This window comes from Micropterus salmoides, unplaced genomic scaffold (assembly GCF_014851395.1).
Source record: "Micropterus salmoides isolate LMB-PRFRI ecotype aquatic unplaced genomic scaffold, ASM1485139v1 Ms_hic_scaffold_14, whole genome shotgun sequence".
NCBI lineage: Eukaryota > Metazoa > Chordata > Actinopteri > Centrarchiformes > Centrarchidae > Micropterus > Micropterus salmoides.
Window position 1 is genome coordinate 21,169,376 of NW_024040485.1, and position 15,504 is coordinate 21,184,879.

Below are 15,504 nucleotides of genomic sequence, written 5' to 3' on the forward strand. Positions count from 1 at the left end.
CCTGCAGCTTTCTTCCAGTGCTTAGGCAAAGTGTGCCACCGCTGCAGTCTTTAGACCCATCAAAACCCCAAATGGCTGAACCAGCTTTAAGGAAAGGATTATGACTTATTAAGAATGGCTAATGTATGATGTAAACGTTGGCTCCCGCTCCATCTCTATCCTCTCCTGTCTCTTTGGCTCAGCCTCAACTTCTCTCTCTTGCAGTAAAATGGTGTGTTTGTGTTCATGCTTATATTTTCAAATACTAACCTACTTCTATAGAGCGTTAAAGGAATAGGGATGGAAGATGTTCAGAACATCTTGTTCTGCAGTCCTAAGTTTGTTCTGTATTTTAAAAAGCTTTTAAAAACCTATGTATGACCATTCTCTGAGATTCTTGTTGTATTTTATGGTGTAGCCTATTTTTTTGTGTCCCTGGAATGAAGAAGCTTCTTTTTTTTTTTTAAAGCTGCTGAAGACATAAAGTTCGCTTACTTACAAAACCATCACATGATGACCTGGTCTGAAGAAACAGCATTTAAGGCTTCAGAAGGATGCATACTAAATCAAGTGTATCTTCTTCTTTAGTACAAAAGTCTCTCTGTGTTACTTTCCCTGCACTATGGCTCAGCTTGGAAAAGCTGCCGGGGAAACACAGAGGGAAGACTGTGGAGTGGCTTTTGCTACCCATCTGTTACAGTGAAGTCATATGAAGGAATGAGTACATGACCAGTATTGCAATAGAAATTATAACAGCCACCAGTAACTTTTTTCACTGTAAATGTTTACATGTGTGATTTTACTATCAGTGAAACAACTTGAAAAACAATCTGAATTTATCCTTTTATCCAAGTTGTGTCACCAAATGAATAATCCTCACAGCTGCGAGAAATGTCTGCCCATAATCTGATGGACAGTTGTCTATCCTCTGGCTACTTGACACCGTCACAAAGGCTATTTTAGTAATGCGCCTCCTGACTCCTTCAGCACCACGGACAGCGCCATCTGCGCCCAGCCTCTCTCTGTCTCCATCTAGCTGGTTTCCTGACTGCTGTGACAGTAAAGCCTTTACCATGTTACACGGAGAGCATGCAACACCAGCGAGAGCAGCGGCTCACACAAACACACACACAGAGCAGGCTGCGAACCGACTGCAGGCTCTGCATGCAGCTCCCGTTCTAAATATTTCTGCCTGGTAATACAAAACCAGGCATATTGTGCTAAATTATTTAATACCAGACTGCAAGGCTCGGGCTGTATGGCATGAGGTAATCGCTACAGCCCGGTTTGTTTTATGCTTTGCCATGGTACCAACAAGTGGAAATGGGTTTTGGAAATAGATCTCAAGAGTGTGTGTTTATTGCTCCTCTCATGATTTTTATATTATGGGTCCACTTTATGGGCGTCAAAGTAGCAGGGAAGGTAATCGTTTAGAGTTGATCATAAAGTGACGTTCAGGATTTGGGCAAAGCATAATGTTTGACAGGCCTATGGATCTGTTTGGGTGACGTAGCAGTAAAAGTGATATTTTGTTTTGCAGGGTGGTTATGGTAACATTGATAAAGTCGATCTATTGGGTTAACAGTGGATTAAGATGATCGACCATGTGAGCAAGATTTTGAACACCTTTCTACATCTTGATAATCCCGTTCTTGTAATATCCTAACAGCCTTAGGGAGTGATCGATCAGCTGCAACCTGTGCGCATAGCAGGCAATGGACCGATATTAAGTCGAAGGCGGTGTTTTGGCTGTACGGTGACGTTTTAAGGCAGGTCCTGGTCAAACCTACCAATGATACAAGTCGGTCCTATTCTATTGGGACTGATCGCAATGAACGGGTGCCGGAGCTCTGCACGGCAAAGGAGCAACCACAGCGAGACGAGGCGATCAAGGGGATGCGGCATCGGTACGCTGGAGCTGTCCATCAGCACCAAATCCCCGACGAAAAGCAAGGAAACAGCAAGCAGAACCCAGACCCAGTCGCTCCTGTTTTCAGCCTGCCGCCCCCGCCCTCTTCTCATCACCGAGACCGCACTTCAACAGCCGCCGCTCACCGCCAGAGCCTCCAGGAGCTCCCGTGTCTGAGCCAGCCCTCTCGGAGACCTGTTCACAGTGGCGACCCTCTACCTCTGGCGAGATACGACACCGCCCAGCGTACTTCACACCGGGGCGGTGAACCCAGCACCGGGCAGCCGGCGCACCTGCAGCAGGATCCTTGGGCCCCGACCGGTTCTCAGCCGCAGCAGCCGCCGCCGCCGCCGCCGCAGTCGGAGAAGCAGCCTGTTTTTCCAAGCTGCCACTGCAGTTTTTCCGAGCAGGAGGCGAGCCTTTCTCAAAATCAGCACCATCCTTTCGATCCTCTCCCACCGCAGCCCTCCCCACCTTTTCCGCCGCCTATACCACCGCCACCAACGTCGTCCTCCTCCTCTCTGCTGTTAACCCGGGAATCTAAAAGAGGGGATCGTCTCCAAAGGAGTGCCAATAATTACCAACAGGCAAGCATCGTGGAACGCTGCAGGGGAGGAGGAGGAGCAGGAGGGCACCGAGACCACAGGCAGTTGTTGCAGCAGCAGCAGCAGAAGCAACAACAGCATCAACAGCACAGTCATTTAAGACTCCAACAGAGGGACCCCTCCCCTGAAGGAATCCGTGCAAACTCGCAGAAAGGGCGCTCTTTAAATGTATGTGAGTCAACCGAGGCTAACAGGAGAGCATTCGAGTCTCAGACTCAGGACCTGCAGCAGCAGCAGCAGCAGCAGCAACAGATCCCACAATTACGAGCGCAGCAACAGCTACTGGTGGGGAGCAGCTTGCCTATCAACTACTGCGCCAGCGGCTCAGGAGAGCTATGTAGGACTCACCAGGCACCACTGCTGCAACAGCAAGAGCAGCAGCAACAGCGGCAGCAGCAGCAGCAAAGCGCACTGGGGCTCTGTCCCCAGCGTCCGCAGCACTGTGAACAAGACCGCAATAAGTCTGGGAGGATCTCCGCGCAAGGCGACCAGGCGCAGCCACACAGCCGCGACTCCCGCATAACCCCCCCGGTACCACAACAGGCATACGCGGGGAACTCGTCTGCGACTGTCAGCAACAGCAGCAAAGACAGCCCCAACTACGGCTCGAGCTATCACCTGTGGCCAGAGAGCCCGCATAAAGGAGAGGAGAGGATACGCATCGACCTCCATAAGGTAGATTTTTCACATTTTATCCTGCGATATCGTATCTAAGTAGCCTCTAATGACAAAAACAAACTGGCCTTAACGTTTTCACTCAACGACCACGCCTGTCATATGATTTTGATAGAGCACATTCGCCTATGTGTATGGTGTGCACGCGCGTGGTGCGTGTGTGTGTGTATGTAGCCTATGTATGTAAAAAGCGGAGTTGGGGGGGCGGGTGGTATTTGAATCGTTATTCAATGTTGAGCAGCTGTTCCAAAAGCACCAATGCAACTACATGTAACCCAATGCGTGATGTTTTTCATTTAACCTGCCATTTGTCTAATTTGGTTACACAACCACGCGCACGCACGCACAAACGCGAACACACACCTGTTCCATGTTGCAGTGTTGTTTGGGGTAACCCACGGAAAATATTCAAATGACGCTCCCTGGCAGCCGAATTAGAAACAAGGCGTTTGTTGTTTCCACAGAACAGAGGGGCATCTGAGCGGGGAATTTTAATATTTTGGCTTTTAAACCGTTAGGCCTGTACCTGCCAGTGAGTGCAGCTCCTGGCAGGGTGTTCCACATACTCCCAACCTCACTTTATACAGTAAAATGTGCTGTATGCTCTGCTTAGAGAGCTGTCCAACAGGGTAGGCCTACTATTTGTATTAGACCTATATTACATGTATGATAAAAAAGAAAATACCTCACAGGACTTATTAGATCTGGCCAAACAAATTATGAAAAGAAAAGCATGTTGATTACATAAAAATAAGTAACAACATGAATGATAACATATTGAGGAGGTAATGTCAGACAAAATAAGTTCAAATATGGTGGCAGTAACAAGTGAGAAGGTGTGCATATGTGTGTCAGCATTTATGTATTAAAAAAGAAAAAAAAGAAAGGAAAAAGAATAAGAATAAGAACAATTTAAAGCAGTCTGATTCAAATGATGTAAAAATCTATGTATTAAAAGAAGATTAACTGGCAGTATAAATGTTACTATCCCCTCAGCCTTATTGGCGTTTATAGAAAACCCACAAGGTGATCTGGGAAAGTGTTTTTAACAAGACAGGTCATTGTCAAGTACATTTGCTTAGTGTTTTGTCAAAAAATTAGTGAGTTGAATGTTCTTTCTTTTGTTTTGGTACAGTGTGGATCTTGCAGAGAAAGGCAAACCAGAGAAAGCTAAATCAAACTGCAAGATGCTAAAGTACATTGTTGTTGCATCTAGCCGTTAACACCTCATGCTTCACCAGTCATCTCCCCAGAGAAATCTACTTGACGAAACACTAATGTGCTAATTTTTTGGCTGATTATACGAATGGACATATGAACATGTGAACAGATGTTAATTTGTATTTATTTTCAAATAAGCAGCAGTTTAGTCCTCACCAATCTTTTTGTTTTTCCTTACTCCAGGTGCAATCGATGTGAAGTTTTTTTATATCACAGGATAGAAAAGAAAAAAGCAAAAGGAGGAACTGACGAGGGTACAGCATCTAAATAAGAGCATCAGACTGCCTTTTAAAATGCTGCAGCTGTTTTCAGGGGCTGAGCTGGCACCAGTAGCAAAAGGTGGTACATCGAACAACCTTGACATGACTGTTCTGAACTTGGCTCGATTTTGGAGCATCAGCAGAACACCGGAATGACCAAATGACTGAAGGGAAAGTAAACTTTTTTTCTTGAAGTTGCCAAGTTTCAAGTTAAAATCACAGGGGGTTTTGCTGAGAGAGAAGCTGAACACCCAGTGTGAGGTAAATTAAGAATAGGCCTACTGGAACCCTATTCTTATAGTTACAATTCATGTAATATTGAGCAGACATATAAAGGGTCTGCTATTTGGTGTCGAAAATTCCTAAATGTTATGTTATGCACTGCATCATAGATGCATCACACAGAAATGGGGACTTGAGTTTGAGACTCGTCCTAAGTCGGACACACAGTGACTTCAGACTCGACTTGAGACCCGTCCTCAAAAGACTTCAGACTTGACTCGGACTCAAGGTGCAGGGCTCCTGAACAATGTTTATTCCCCTCCCTGCGTTACCTATAACCTGCCCACGTAAAACATGCTATGAATCTGCTGCGCGCGGCCACATGTGAGAGAGGACAACAAAAACCAGCAGCTGCTGTGTCGTTCATCAGAAACTTTGGCTTTAAAACTTCATATACAAGACCCAAACAAAGAAGCGCTGAACGCAAAATAGGTTAGCAACCTGAGGTTAGTGAACATGTTTAGCTCAGCTGACGTTAGCTTGCTTCTTACTTTAACTACGACCTACCGAAGGTCAACCCCGACTGTCGTTTGTTATGAAAAGATGAGTGAGCGTTTGTTTACTTGCCAAACTTGTGGTGTCCATTAACATAATCATTTACCTCCCGCTGGCTGTCATCACGTTAATTGTTAGGCTAATGTTGACTGCAAACAGGGACAGGTTTATTGTTGATGATGTAACGTTACAGTTTGATTTAGTTAACATTACACTAGTTTGAGAGTCTGGTATGTTGACTTACAGTAGTTCTCCTTTGTTTTGCAGCTTTCCAGCTCATATATTTTTACTGCAAACAAGACATTTATTTATTACAAAACTATTACATAATCCACTTTCAAACATGAAACTAAAAATCTGAAAGACAAATCTTAGAAGTATTCCCATGACATACTCTTCCTAAGTGTCCACCCTTTTCCACTCACAGCCGAGCGTGGCAAGTATTTTGATACGGCTAGACATGCTTATCTATTCACGGATATTTGTGGGATCATGGTTACATATTGACTCGCCCTCAATGAGACAGTCCCTGCCCTCGCTCCCCATTTGAAATCCCTTAAACAAAACACTTGTGACAGAACAAGCCTGACAAAGTGTATACGATTACAGTATCCCACAGCACAACCTGAAACTCAATAGCTAGCCCACTGAACTGATGGCAGGTTGTACGATATTGTGTCCTACCTCATAACATTGTGCTTTGAAAGGCGCATTGCTGCTTCTATTGTGATAGGCTGTGTAAGTACTCTAATGCCTGCCACTTACTGCTATGGTGATATCTCCGGCTGGGACTAGCACATAAACACTGGTGGATTTGCTCTTGTTTAACAAGGCAGATATTAGAGGATACCCAGACGTCGTGTTTAGCAGAAGCCTGTGATTAATCACTGTACAGTTTGTCAGATTTGGTGCCATCCACGGCACAGATATCAACAACTCTGAAAATGAATGAAATGCCAGAAAAGTTCAAAATGAGAAGGCAACAACGGAAGGAAGTGCACTTTTTGCCAGATCATATTTTTATCATGTTTATGTGGCTTCTGTCCCCTGCTGGGACAGTATGGATGATTTGTGGAGAATCCTGCCTGGTGCATTCTCGGAGACAGGAAGGACCAATAATTTAGCGCTGCAACTTTTCATTATTGATTAATCTGTTAATATTTATATAAATCAAGGAATCGTTTGACAGTTTGGGATATATGCTTACTTGTTTTCTTGACAAGAGTTAGAAAGTGAGATTGAAACATCAAACTATTCCATTAATCGATTCATTCTGACAATTTTAGTCATTGTCAAATAAAGATAATATAGTGTAACATACTCATTACCACTTACCAGAGCCCAGTGTGACAGATGCACATTGTTTATGTTGTAAAACCAACAGTTCAAAATCTCAAAGTATTCAGTTTTAGTATTTGGCATTTTTCTTTGATAGGTGATTACTTAACTTAATTGTTGACAATCAATTTTATCAGCTAACTAATTGATTAATCAACTAATAGTTTCAGCACTACACATTTGATCAGAACACATGTTAGCAGGCATGAAATGAATGATGAAATGAAATGATGTTGCCCAGCTCAGGCTGCAACTAACAAGTATTTTCGTTATCAATTAATCTGCCGATTAGGTTTTCTATTCATGGATTACTCGTTTGCTTTGTAAAATATTAGAAAGTAGTGAACAATGCCTGTTACAGTTTCCCTAAGCCTGAGTTGATATCTTCAGATAGCTTGTAAAATGTACTTTGGTATAAGAAAAAGAAAACCAACAAATACTCACAATTGTGAAACTGGCGAAGTGATATTTCTGCTTGAAAATTTACTTGATTATCGAAGCAGTTGCCCATAAATTTTCTGTAGATCAACTAATCGATTGATTGATAAATTGTTTGAGCTCTACTGAGCTTATCTGAAGCTATATCACAATTTGGAATGCAACAAATCTTTGCTGCATGTTCACCATTTAGTTGTCATGAGATGCACATCTATAAAATTGGATGTGAAAATAAAAAAACAAATGTGGAAGTTAGGTCAAGGGTTTAAAGTAAAAAAGAATAAATAAAAATATTTACAGCCTGCTGCCGTCTTTCTTTTCTCCTGTCACATCACCCATGTTTGTTGGGTGCACCGGGCATGTAAGCTGCTCTGCTGTAGCTGTGTGTGTGTCAGGCGAGTGCCAACCCACCTTTCTGGAGAACTTAAGGTTGTGTGTGTCATTGCAGAATGGATGGCTCGAAATAGGGGGAAAGCTATTACATTAAAGCCTTTTTGCATATCGTGCCAAACTGCATTCCAGCACGCGTGTAATCACCCTATATGATCAAGCAAAGGTCAACACAATATATATCAAAGTGGTACTTGCAACAAACTTAGTGTCTCTTCGATGCTGTCTGGAGGATTTAGTGGAGTCGTGTTTAGTGGTGGTTGTGTGTACAGCTCTGTACAGTAGAAAGTGAATAATTTTGTTCCCCAGAAACATGAACAGCAGATGTGGAAGTATTTCATAAAGAAAGACAAACTAACACTTCTTATTTTTTAAATATTTTCAGTTTTGCTGCTTTCATCCATTTAAAGTGTTTAGTATTTCATTTTGCTCCTGTTTTTTCTTTTCAGTGTTCAGATTTTCTTGTAACTAAGATCATTAATTTTAAGTGAGTCCTACTTTTTAGCTTTCCTCTTGACTAAATGAAGGAAAATGCCGAGGTAATTGGGCTGCCGGATCTCTTTTAAAAAAATAAGTAGTTTAAAGTAGTTTCAGCTGTGTGTTTGTGTTGGCTTTGTAATATCGCAGAGGTGACGTTGAACGCTGGGGCTTGGAACAATTGATGTCGACAGATCTGCGCACAGTGTTATGATTTGCTAGCGGGCTTTTGCCAGGAGAGACATTTTGTTGATTTAAACTTTCTCTATCGGTCATCTCTCCCCTGTTGTTACAGGGCCTGCGTTTGTTTTTCTCTCATTAGGCGTCCATGTTTCCACTGCCTCCTGCATTCAAGTCTGCCAAGGCAGCCAACACCTTGAAAGTAAACACACCCTGCTGAAAAATTAAATGTCAGACAAGGGGCAGATCCTAGTTTACATCCTCTGTATGTGACGAAGGAGTGGCGCTGCTGTAGATCTCTGATAACAATGGCATGAAGAGAGGTGTGAGCCGTAGAAGCCTCTTAGTTTCGTCTGCAGCTGGCAACACACAGGCAGTAAGTATGAACATGAAGCTCTTTTAATAATTGATTGCTGTTTTCCCTATTTTTTTTGTCGGCTGTGTTTAAGTGCTGCACTGCGCTCCTGCTCTGAAATAGATTTGTGTTACCATGTGTGTTGCTATGGAGAGATCAGCCTGGTATTGTGTAGCAGTCTCTCTCGGGGGTATTGAGTTTGGTCAAGGAATCATGTGCAGAACAAGACTATCTTTTTGGATTTACGACTCATTTCACACGTTCACGCACATGGTTTAACACACGCGTAATACACATACAGTACAGGCTTGCGCACATGTCCATGTGTCACACACACACACACACACACACACACACACACACACACACTGTAGTACAGCCCACACAAACACTGACATTACTGTAAGTGGTGTTCAAATAGTGCTCCACTTGATATAGTTCATTCGCCTTGCGCTTCGTTTGAGTGAGCCTGCACAAGGAGAGGTGTATTGAATTACTTGCAGTCCAGTTGAATACAAAGAGTGGAAAGAAAGCGTGTTGGGGGTTTCCTCAGTCGCTGTGAGCCTTGTTGCTTACTTACTCCACGGGTAGAGTCACAGGATGGCAGATGTTTTCGCTCTGCCAGCAGTCAATGCAATTTGTAACTTGACTGTTCGACCTCTCGTGATGTTTTCCTTTTCTAATGTGTGTTGTAACTTACAATTTCTTTTCTCTCTCGCCCTGCTACGTTGCATGCCAAGTCCCCACCACGGCTCTTTGCTTAATAAATGACCACAGTTCATTTATATGGTAATTCCTGTGAGATGCTAGCCAAGGGATGCCAGGCATATAATGTATCACCGCAATGCATATGCTTTATGGCTAATTAGGTTATTGATCTGAGGCTGTTCCTGCGTTAGGGCATGATCACAACACAAAAGAGTGTGAGAGTATGAGTAATGCAGCTGTAAGCAGATATTTGTCGTTCATTACAGTGCTGGGACAGATTCAGTGATGGCTTTATATGTATGTGAAGGTTCAGGTGTGCGTGTGTGCGTCTTTCTACGTATTCTATGATATTGCCGACGTGTCAGCTCATTGAGTCATTTCAATATTGCCTGCTGGCTGTTTTCAAATGCTTGTAAAACACAGTGTTTGGTAGGAGGGCAGAGTGCAGTAACGAGATGTGAGAGATGTGTGATTTCATCATTCTTTGCTCACACAATCGTCTAACGCCTCACTTGCAGCCTGCCCTTGAAAATGCACATTTGGAGAGCTTCTCCCACAGTTGTGATATTCCATACAGAGACTGTGTGTGAGTGTGTATGGCAGGGTCACTACGCTAGAATACATGTGTGTATATATTCATACACACATGACTTTTTCCCTGCCTGTCCTTCTTAGGTCTTTATGCCCTCAGGTCAGAGTTTGACTGCTGATCCCCTGAGCTACTGTACTACTTAATTTACAGCACATGATACACAACCGTTGCCCTGTAAAACTCAGTCAGTCTCCTCTGGCCACTGATAAATATTCAGTGAACAAGAAAGATTTAGCTGATCCACATCTAGTCAGATCTACTCTGCCTTCAGCTGTTTATAGAAAATGTGAGTACTATTTGTTACCTTTATACAAACAAAAGATGTTTCTATGGGGATTAGAATTTAGCCCGACCTGTTCTGCTGCATGTATTTTGTGTAATCCCGCACATTTGCATGTTGGTTTGTACCTGTGTTAATGTGTAAAGGGAAAGCAAGCAAGCGAGTGAATGAGTGAGAGAAGAGCTTGAGTAGCCTATATCATTATCATGTGGACAGTCTTGTCTTCAGAATGCAAAGGTCACATTATCTGTATTGCAGCCTCCAGTCTCGTGGAAGACCCTCTTCTTCAGTAATCCTCCACTGTATCACTGCACTGTTGACCTGTTTCCCATTTGAGTCGCAGCACCGTGTCTCCACCTTTAAGCATCTGCTGTCGTGTGTACAAAGGGAGTGAACGTACCACGTGTATCCGTGTGAACATGTGCATGTGCTTGCAGTACTGTTCGAGAAGTACCTAAAAAACAGCATTGCTTTTATGACAATATGCGAATGCTACTTTCATTTATCTTGTTTGGTTTATGAGTGTTCACGTGATGCTGACATGAGAAAAATGTAGCACCTCGCCTCCTCCCTCCCTCACTCTCTCTCTGTTTGTCTCTGGTTTGTGTTAGTGGTTGGTGTGTGGCTCTCTGCATGCTGTAGTTCCCATACAGCTGCTCCAGCCTCCATTATCGGCTTCCCTCCGACGGTTAACCCCTTAATGGGCCGCCGTCATGGTCTGTGCACTTCCCCTTTCGCTACCTCCATTTTCCCTTTAACCCTTTTCACAAACAAAGCCTTCCATCGCTCCCTTCTCTTTCTTTGAGAGTCCATTTTTGATCACCCGTTTCCGCTCCCCAGCCTCCACTTCTTCTCTGTCAGTCTGAAAAAAAGGCTTTTAAAATAGAATCAATTTACACTAAAGGGCCCAGGGGGTATTAGAAAACTGCAGCACTTAATTTCATAATCAAAGGAAAAAAATCACAGCTGGAGGCTGTTAGCACAATTCCCAGTACTTTTTTATCATGTGAGATGTAATAGACTAGCATGAAAGACAGCTACTCTTGACTGTAGTACAGTACAGTATAGGGGGTCTGGTTATGGTTCACCTACTGTACCTGAAAACAAGTTTGGTGCGGTGCAGCAAAGTACAGTAAGTATGTGTGTTGCAGTTGGTCTGGAAGTGTCTGTGGGTGAATACAAATGTGCTGCTGTTCCAACCGGCCCTTGTTTCATTTCATCAGAGAAAAGAGGGGTTCAGAGGCAGATAAGGATATTCAATTAGCTTGAGTCTATGGGAGACCGCGGCACCAGTCAGAGCATGATGGAGCCAGGTGACATATGGTAAGGGCTCTCTGTTAGACTGGAGAGTGGAGCAATGAAACCTGATATCTTCTCATTTCATCATGTCACTGTTGCAGTAATTTCCCCATTTGAATGTCAAACATATATACGGTCTGGTTCAGTAGTTTTCCCCGTTTTCTCTATGGAAAAGAAACATATGGAACAAGACAGGTTTTAAAACTGAGCAGTTTTTCAGATTACATTTTTTTTTAAATTGTTGTTTATTCTCTGTGGAAAACTGCACACAGTTGCAAAGCAATCCTGTTTATGTTACTCATTGGTATTTAAAATTAGATATATTTTCTCTAAGGCACTGGTGAGGATTCATTTTGACCGTGAATTGCTAAAAAATGAGAATACACCTGATTTCTCCATCACTCTCTCTTCCTCTCCCTCTCATGTCCTCTAGCGTCTCCGGTTGGCTCGTGTCCTCCTCCCGTCATAAATCTCAAGCGGGACGTTTCCAGGCAACTCTCCAGTCAATCTTTACTGAGTTTGTTGCGCTATTGATCTGTCCTGTGCAATAGGTTGTCCTGGCTTCTCTCTCCGCTATTGATGTTTTTGCCTTGGGGAAGGAAAGAAACTGCCTGAGCTTGAATTTACAGAGGGCTCGTTTTCAAATGACTTACAATCACCTCACAATGAAAATAGAAGTTGTCAGGCAGTGGCATTTATACATTGATACTCTTGTTGGACCTCACAATAGTGAATGCGGTTTGATAAAAGGTACAAATTGTGCAATTTTAGTGTGGGTTATGGGGCACTTAAGGGTGATAATCTATGTGAGGAATATATGGCCACTGTGGTCCTGTTGGGATGACAAATAGCCGCCAGGGGAACTGTCACCTAATGAAGATGGTTTAATCTTCTGGGTCCACAAAGATTAAGCTATAGTTCAGACTTTTGTGGTTTGGTGTGTTTGTGTGTGTCTTCTGTCTCTTCTGTCTCTGACCACATGTGTTATTGGTTTTGAGTGGGAAGAAGTATTGGTATGAGAGTCCATTTAGGTTATAAATCATACTTGTTCTCACACATCATCATAACGTTACATAATGTTATACTCTCCTTCACACTATTATGCCCTCCTACATGTGCAGTCACAAACTACTACATATACACTATTCTCTAACACAGAATTATACTCATTGTGTTACAGTGTAAGTATGAGAGGGTAATTGTACATGTGAATGACAATTAATGTACACTAGAGTGGCTACAGTCTCACTCTGCCATATTATGTATCACACACATTCAACCCTCATAAGTTTTTTGTGCTCAAACACATATATTTACACTCTATTAAATACTACCGTCTCTTTTACATACAACATTGTCATTTCTCACACAAATTATCTCTCTAAAGGTTATCATGCATAGTATCTCATACATACATTTTCACACAAACTATCACAGTACCTCACATAGAATAGCAGTGTACTCATCACGAACACACTACTCACACACATTACTCTCTCGTGCACACTTCCAAACTTGTGAATTATGTTCATATGTAACTAATGTGTAATTGTGATTTGCAGTCCCTGGAAAAAAAATTGTTCTACTGTAGGAAGTAGTGTGGAGGAGGAGGTTGTGGCGGACAATTCAGTGTACAAAGCATGTGTTAATGTATCTTTAATACATGCTTCAGGTCAATGTTGACTTCTTAATCTTAAACAAGTCTTAAACTTAGTTGTTTAACCTCAGTCACACAGTAACCATGCTGCACTTAGCATAATCACAATGTTTCCCCTCTGTTTCCTAAACACAACCCTAAAAGCCTTGATCATGCTTCGGGTGCCAGGAGGGAAAACAAATAAAACAGGAAAAAAAAGTTCATAGAGAACAGTTTGCTGATACTAACAATATGACCTGGCTGTGTGTATGCTGGAAGTACAACAAGCTTTGTTATACTTACTCACTCTGATCTATTGCATGCCCTGTTGCCAGTCAATAAACTAGACAATTGTTGCTATCTTTGTTAATGCAAAAGGCTTTCAAGCTGTGCTGAACAGATGTGGATGCATTTTGAATTTGACGCTGATGGAAAAAATGTGAATAAATGTAGAGTAAGGATGTGTGCTGCCTTTTGCAGCTCCCTTACAGTAACATCACTGTGACAACAAATCAGAAGTCACCTATTAGAGGCAGAATGGATAAGGTAATGTTTACTCATTGAGTTGTCCCAGTCAATGTGTGTGCGAAATCTGGAATTGTCCAATTAATTCTTAAATTATGGCCTAAAAAAACTATTTGTAAGATACGATAACCTTTGAGCCAAAAACGTGTTCGTCAAGGTAATTTTGGATCAACTGTGAATTATGGTCATCAATTATTGAATTGGGGCCGAAAACGTAAACAAATTTGAAACAGTTCATCCTTGAGTAAAGTGGATGTTTGTGCCAAATCGGAAGAAATTCACAATTTCCAGGCATTCCTGAGATATCGCATTCACAAGAATGGGATGGACAGAGGGATGTATGTATGTACATAACCCACTATGAAGGATGAGTTGTGTCATCAAGAATGAGTTTCTGGCCTCCTCTCATGAGACTCAGTTTGTGTGGGAATGTGTCAAGGACCGCAAAGGCCTCTTTATGAGGCGGTTATCAGCACAAATCTGGCATCAATCAGGCAATCAGCCATAATGGGAGTCTATGGGGAGAAATTGGGCAATACTGTTGATTAGCTAAAATAAAAATGTCACTTTAGAGAGTTGATTAGTGCAACTCTGAAATGCTCTTCTAATCTCATTTCCACGTACAATGTCAAACCTCAAGGAGCAGGTTCTATGGCGGCATTCACACTTCAGCATTAACACCGAGAATATCGGATGCGAGATACTGCAAGACATTATCTTCTGACATCACCCATCTAACCTGGAAACTGCTCTTTTTAAATTCCAATGACAAGTAAAGTGCAATATTTTTCAAAGGTCTTGTCTGATTTTAAGTTTTGTGCTCTTGCCCTCTGTACCCCCGAAAATACTTACGGCAGTCTTTTGTTCTTTACATTTTAGGAATTGTCATTTTCTCACATTTTCTGTAAAAAATGTTACTCTACTAAGTACTACTAAATAATAAGAGGTCAGTACAGCAAATACTTCAATAAGTTTGTATGCAGCTTTTCCCAGTTGTGAAAATGAAACCAAAAAACTACACTAAAACTGCAAATTCTTCATGATTAAACCAATTACAATTGGATAGCAGCCTGAACACAGTAAAAATTCCCCTCAGTTCAAAAAACTAAAAATTCTAAATAAATATAAATCCATTTTAAATGCGTGGTCTAAGCCTTTTCTTGTTACTTTCTTTTAGTCTTTATAGCTGCACTTTGCTCACGCTCACACATCTGAGTTATGTCTGAGGTGCTTTCCACTGTTGTGTCATTTATGAGCATTTTTTACTACTAGTGAGTGACTTACTCAGCTTTGAGTGGCCCTACTGGCCATTTTCCAAGTTATATGTCTTTCTCTGGGTAAGCATCTTTGGTTAAGTGACATTTATAGTTTCTAGGATATTCTGCGATAGTGAGTGCTGTGGATACCTTCACTTTTCTCATTTAATAATCATATTTTAATAAACCCGTTGCTTCATTAGAAAGCACTAAGCAACTAGGATGTTATTTATGCAGGGGTTTTTTTGTCAAAAGTTTACCTGTGGTGGAATGATTGATTGGGTTTAATGTGTGTGCTGTGCATATCAGAGCCCTTCTTTCTTTTACTATAAGTCAAGGGTTTTCAATGTCTAACTCTGTGAGCGGATGTACATACAACTAAAACTATCACTGGATTACTTTGATACTGATAAATATTATTCTTAGGCAAGTTTTGGAGTTGCCTTATGATTTTGAAGCAGATTTATGAACATGTATTTACAGTGGCTATCACATATAATGTTGTCCTCGGGTCAAACTGATTTTAAAAATAGGTGGTGTTCACATTTGACCGAGTTATGACTCTGAGAATGAGAAGCAAACCAGCTTTTACGAGGATCAGTCC

At 42.0% G+C, this 15,504-nt stretch overlaps 1 protein-coding gene across 2 annotated transcripts in view; it reads left to right on the top strand.

Annotated features, from left to right (window-relative positions):
- The first annotated feature begins 1,695 nt into the window (after positions 1–1,695).
- Positions 1,696–15,504, top strand: part of kcnn1a (potassium intermediate/small conductance calcium-activated channel, subfamily N, member 1a) — a 48,513-nt gene continuing 34,704 nt past the window's right edge. The window contains exon 1 of one of the 2 annotated variants that reach the window (XM_038718303.1): positions 1,696–3,168. In XM_038718303.1, the coding sequence (XP_038574231.1) occupies positions 1,876–3,168 (1,293 nt within the window). In that variant the 5' untranslated portion in view covers positions 1,696–1,875. The remainder of the gene's footprint in view (positions 3,169–15,504) is intronic. The other variant, XM_038718302.1, reaches the window with a different exon arrangement.